The sequence below is a fragment of the Lipophrys pholis genome (genome assembly GCF_963383615.2).
Source record: "Lipophrys pholis genome assembly, chromosome: 19".
Taxonomy (NCBI): Eukaryota; Metazoa; Chordata; class Actinopteri; order Blenniiformes; family Blenniidae; genus Lipophrys; species Lipophrys pholis.
In genome coordinates this window covers 8,627,685-8,633,838 of record NC_137647.1, presented here as the reverse complement: position 1 = coordinate 8,633,838, position 6,154 = coordinate 8,627,685, and the positions used below count along the sequence as shown (strand labels likewise).

The following is a 6,154-nucleotide window of genomic DNA, read 5'->3' as shown; positions in this document are numbered from 1 at the left end:
TCAACGCAGCCATCTAGCAGGAAACTTTAGAGCACTTCATGCTTCCTTCTGCTGACAAGCTTTACGGAGATGCTGATTTCATTTTCCAGCAGGACTTGGCACCTGCCCACACTGCCAAAGGTACCAAAAGATGCTTCAGTGACCCTGGTGTTACTGTGCTTGATTGGCCAGCAAACTGGCCTGACCTGAACCTAGAGAATCTCTGCTCTATTGTCAAGAGGAAGGTGAGTGACACCAGAGAGACAATGCAGATGACCTGAAGGCTGCTATCAAAGCAACCTGGGCTTCCATTACGCCTGAGCAGTGCCACAGGTTGATCGCCTCCATGCCACGCCGCTAAGACGCAGTCATTCATGCAAAAGGAGGCCCAACCAAGTATTGAGTGCATAGAAATGAACACACTTTTCAAAAGCCTTACATTTTTGTTTAAAACATCTTTTTTTTTCTTGTTCTTATGTAATATTCAAAGTTTCTGAGACACTGAATTTTGGGTTTTCACTATCTGTAAGCCATAATTAACATTTCAAGAAATAAAGGCTTGAAATATTTCACCATGTCATGAACAATATTGAACATTTTCATGACATTCAAATTTATTGAGATGTACCTGTACATCATCTTTGTGCAACCCCCCCCCCCATCCTTTCATTCTCATTTTTTGCACTAAAATGAAGTGGAAAAAGTAGTTATTGGCAAGTTGTTTGTATTTATAGATTATCATGCCAGTTTGTTACTGCTACAAACTGAATTGAGTTTGAAACCTTTCCATTTTGAAGTTTTTCATTGTTTTAATGTCCATTTGAGTGATTTTGGAATATTAGAAATGTGGTGCAGCAAATGTGTTAATGAAATCGTGGCGTGAAAGCAGACAGAATGAGTGACTGTTTGGAAAAAGACAATAGTTTTATTTTAACAGGCATCTCAATAGACAATACAGATGTTTAACGGAAACATCTTTTCAGGTTTCCGAAAATTTGAAGTGGCGTAGTAAAATGATTAATCAAAACTTTCTTCTACACATCCAATACCATATAAAAAGAATGTATAAAGTCAAACATTTTTTTTTCTGAGCACAACAGAATTCAGATGACAACCCAGCTCCCTTCCCAAAGTAGGTATACGGTTCACTAAGTGCTAGCCCGTCCCAAAATTGTACACTTTAAGAACAGTGTTGCTGGACACTGAACAAACCTCGCTGGAGGATATGTGACGAGTAAAGTCGGTTTAAATAAGTCTCACCAGTCCTAACCGTCCGCATCTTTATAACAAACTCTTCAAAGAGAGAGGGGAAGTCCTTAAACATTGACTATAATAATAACATGAAAAAAAAAACCTGAAGTCAGAGTGATGTCCGTGTGGTTTATGTACAAAGACAGAAAAGTAACGGGGGCAAGAATGAAAATACTATACAGCAGTTTTGTGTAACAGAGAAACGGAATCTTATTCTGACTGGAATTCTGCTGCGACAAATGGACGAGTTGTGAGGAAGCAGCCGCCGTGTGTCACAGGCCGGGAGTCGTTTGTGTTGAGGTGGCGAACGGTCATGTTGATTAAATCAGGCCTCCCGTCTGCTGCTGAAACACGTCAATTGTATCCTCATCCTCCATTTCCAACTGTTAACAGAAAACACAATTAAGTCACTTTGATCTTTAATACATGCTGTGGGTAGAAGTGGTAGAAGTCACTCCAAAACTGATAGAAGCCCAATCAGTTTTTATAGGAATATTTGGATCAAGAGAAAATAAAATAAATACATAAGGTATTTACAAGCAAAAACTTTCAAATCAAACAAAAAATACTTACATAGTGCACACAATGTTTGTCCTACAATTGTCACTCATTCCAAAGAGACAATGGCTGCATTTGGAGCCATGAGTACATTATCATTCACTTTATTATTTAACTTTTTTAAAAATACAATCCATATGCATTACAGAAATGTAATGGAAAGAATCAAAGATTTTATAATCAAACCTTGCTGATAAATGATGCCATGAACACACTTGTTTATATTTGGTCTAAATTAGTATTGCTGAGGGGCTTGGGGCTTACCTGTGCTGGTGTGTCGGTCTCATTTATTGGCTGTCCATCAAATCTGAACCTGATTTGCCTCATCGACAGTCCCTGGAAAGACACAAATGGTTGTTGTCAATCATCAACAATGGCAAAGGCCGGGAATAGCTCACAGCATTTTATATACATACTGTATATAAATAAGTATTTCTATTCTATACTCAATTCCCAACTTTCAACTTCTGATTTTGTTATAATTAACAGATACAGTTTGAAAAAGGGTGGACACAACTACAAGTTGTAAGTGTACAATTAACTCCTATGAAGGCGGGGTGCAGTGGACAGGTCACCAGTCCATCACACGATAAACACACAGAGATCGTCACAATTGTGGCAATTTAGAGTCACCAGTTAACCTCAAACACACGTTTTTAGACTTTTGGAAAAACTCAAAACCCATGTTATTAGTTGTTACTAAATTACTGCAACCTCATAGGCAAATGAGACCAAAAACAACCAAATTTCAAGGAATACATAATAATCTAAAGTATTTTGAAAAAGATATATATTGGGGTTTTTTGTGACCTTTGGAATTATCTTCTCTCACACACTGCAAATGCAGCCATTTTCATGAAAAGCAGAACCCCCCCCCCCACACACGTCTTGTTTAAGATATGGCTGCTGAAATCTGAGAGCTGAAGAAAAATAATGTGTCTTTCAGTTGAATAATGAAGAACATCTGCTTCTGGCTATATATTTTAAAATGAGCTGCATGACAAGGCATCCGGTGCCTCACTGGTGGGCCGAGGAATAGACACTATCGGGTTTCTTGTCTTCCACAGAGTTGAATCCTTATTTGACTTTCAGATACGAAGGAATGCCAAATGTCAACTTTTTCTCTGAACTTTTTGTGATTAAAAAATGAACTTCAAACCTTTTAGGACTGCTTCGTGACTATGCAATCATGGCTGCAGTCAATAAGAATCGGATCACAGATCTGTATAGATAAGAACGCCTGCTTGTAAATATGTGAGAAAGACGCGAGGCCTCAAGCTGTTCTGACTAATGAATGAGAGAAGATGTGCAATGACTGCATTTCGGCAGGAAGAGAAAAGCTGGACCAGTGCCAGCCAACAAAAACTCTCTCAGGGAAGAAACGACTGAAAACATGACCATGATGAATTACTGTGTAATAAGGGCCATCTGGTTTTGATTTCATGTTTGACCCTCCCGCCTCTTTGCTGTACCTTTCCATGCTCTGTATTAGATGTGTCTGATAGACATGTCTACAGTCTTTAGACCTCAAAAAGACCTTTGATTCGACAACATGTGTCACTGCAGCCTACCACTAAATACCGTACAACATGCAGGTTTTCACCACTGTAAGTATTCTCTGGTATAAATAGTTGTTTAAAAACTCTTAACTGTGTATATACAATATAAAGAGCTGCAAAAAAAAAAAAAAAAAAAAAAGACTTTTACCAGAGCTGATTTGGATTTAATTTTTTTCAATAAGGGTGAGTTAAAAATAATAAAATTATTTTCCCCCCCAAGTAATTCCCAAAAATATTTTAAAGCTACATAATTCAGCAACTCATTTCCTAATCCAGCTATCTACACTAACTTAAAGTAAGATGAATTTCTAAATAAAGATTAAGCTCCATGAATGTCGTCATGCCAGAAAAATATTTTCAGTTTTATGTTCTTTTAATAAGAGATGTTGTAAGGGCAGGAAAACTTTGGGGTAATTAACTTTAATGACAATGTGTCAGTTCTCAGGCTCAAGCTGGCTGAAGTTTGCCAGGACAATGAGCCTTTCTAGTCAAAAACAGACACTAAAATAAAAAAATAAAAAAAGTTTCCTTCTGCACAACAGACTTCTGAGGGCACAAAAGGTCTAAGTTAGACTTTGGTCTCTCAACTTAACTGGCTGCCACACTTTTCTAGCTGCAAATAGCACCGAGTGTTACTCATTGCAACAGATGAATTTGCATTCCGAAATTTAAGGTTAAACTGTTACCATAAATATAACCTAAACTGGTTAATATGTCAACTGCGTTTAAAAAAACGCAACCACATACACAAATTATTGTTAATTCTGTCACATCATCAATAATGGAAACACCCAACATATGTTTATGAAGTATGACAGTTTCCTGAACACACTGTGCCTGCATACATACACTGTGTTAGAAGACCTTCAGATAATACGCAGATGACAGGACTAAACTGAAAGAAAAATGCCGGTTTTACACAATATATCTGTTTATTGATTAGACGTTACACTGAGTGCATGTGAGCACTGGAGCACAAACATGGTAAATAGTCAATGGCGTCAATCAGGTGATATGCGAAGTCAAAGGGGTGCAAGCTACATAGTAATAAACTAATTGTGTGACTTTGATAAGTGAAAAAGCCTATTATGACTCTTCCATTGCAGCTGAAAAGCTGTGATTCAATACAGGTTGGAAACCACCATTGTTGTTCATGCTTGGAGGGTGTAGCAGTGACGAGAGAGGTCATACCTGTCTCTCGCAGTAGGCCTTCATGAGTTTGATGAGCGGTGTGTGTCTTTTGATCTTGAACTGCACGACAGATCCATCCTGACCGGCAACCTTTAGGTTTATGTGTTCATTGCTTTCGGTCTTCACTCCTTCCTGAGTAAGAGAAAATCCCAAATCAACACAAACATTGAATAATATTGGCTGGTTTATCGAAAGAAAAAGTCTGCTGTATTAGTCTTGCACATGATAAATAGCCTTGTACAGAGATGATAAACCTGCACATTACAAACCACTTTCTAAAACAGATATGCCCAAACTGCATGTAACTGTTTAAAAGCTCGATATGTCATTGACCTGAAAAAAGAAAAGTGAATTAAAAGCAATCACACGACTAAAATGCTGATGCATACCTTTTCTATAGTTTGTATTGTTCACCTTTCAGTGATTGCAAAATCATTGCATTCCATAGATTGATATCAACACAGAGATTATTCAGATAAATTGACAAAGCTGTGGTTTTAGGGATGAAAGCCTTTGAATTTTTCTATAAACTAAGACAAGAGGGATGCAAAAGTCTCCATCCACGCTGCTGGATGGAGGTATGCACCGAGGAGGACACCAGCTGGTTGGAAAGCGATGTGCGCGCCTGTCTGTGCGCGTTCACAAACCTTCCGGTCTCTCAAACTAGGTAATAGCCAGTAGTTGAATTCAAGCTCGCAACTTTGAGAAGGCTTAATCACAACATGCACAAATGTCCATTTTTTCTAGGTGCTACTATGTTATGAATTCAGTGGAAAAAAAGAGTATTTTTAATCCACTGTGGAGAGGCTCACCTTTGGTTTTTCATCAGCCATGGTCACTCTTTTGGCGCTTCTCTACACTGCCACACAAAGAATACGAGTGCGCGCACGTACTCGTTCGTGTTTAAATTATTTGAACCCGACGTGCGCGGTCACGTCTGCGTGCGCGTCCACCACACTGGGCGTTCAATGGCTGTGGGTGGTCACGTGGGTGAATGCGCAGTCTGGACATGGGCGGGAGATACCCAATGCGCGCGAAGGAGGCTCTCCATCGACACATGCACGCGCACGGCGATGTTTTGCCTTTTGTTTTCAGAATAAGGAGGGAGATTATCGTACAATAACACTCTTTATCACCCTGTAGTGAAAGCCCCGGAGTCAACGCCTTCTTTCAGCATCAGCGTTACTCTGAACTACTCCTGTAAAAGAGCGAACATGTGCACTTTTTGTTTTTCCTTTCCAGCTTAACCCTTTGATTCCCAGCGGCCATCTTGTTTTTTTTCCCTGCAAGCTGAAGAGGTTGTTCTCAAAAGAAAAAGTATATTTCCACACACATAAACATCAGAGCGACTAAAGTCACTCAGGAAGTGATAAGTGATCGATTCCACTTAAAATAGTCCTATAATTGTTCTGTTGCGGACAGGAGGATAAATAAAACATTTCCATTGTGTAGTTATTAATTACTTCCATCTCGTGTGTCAGTCACATTGAGATCCAGGTTTGTAGTAATCAATTATTCGTGTTTAAGTCGAATATCACGAATTAACAACAAATCTAGGAATTATTAAAGAACGGACGGATGGAAAAACAGGCAATAGAAAAGGGCACCACTTTCAG

The 6,154-nt window shown here is 38.9% G+C and overlaps 1 protein-coding gene across 1 annotated transcript; it reads right to left on the bottom strand.

Moving 5' to 3' along the window:
* Positions 1 to 884: 884 nt before the first annotated feature.
* On the bottom strand, positions 885 to 5,448 carry LOC308124130 (small ubiquitin-related modifier 2-like). Its single transcript, XM_080486957.1, has 4 exons — positions 5,351 to 5,448; positions 4,539 to 4,670; positions 2,053 to 2,124; positions 885 to 1,613 (listed from the first exon to the last, which is right to left on the bottom strand). Exons 1-4 carry the CDS (start codon positions 5,369 to 5,371, stop codon positions 1,551 to 1,553), a joined length of 288 nt encoding a protein of 95 aa, XP_080343083.1. The 5' UTR covers positions 5,372 to 5,448; the 3' UTR covers positions 885 to 1,550.
* Between the last annotated feature and the right edge of the window lie 706 nt (positions 5,449 to 6,154).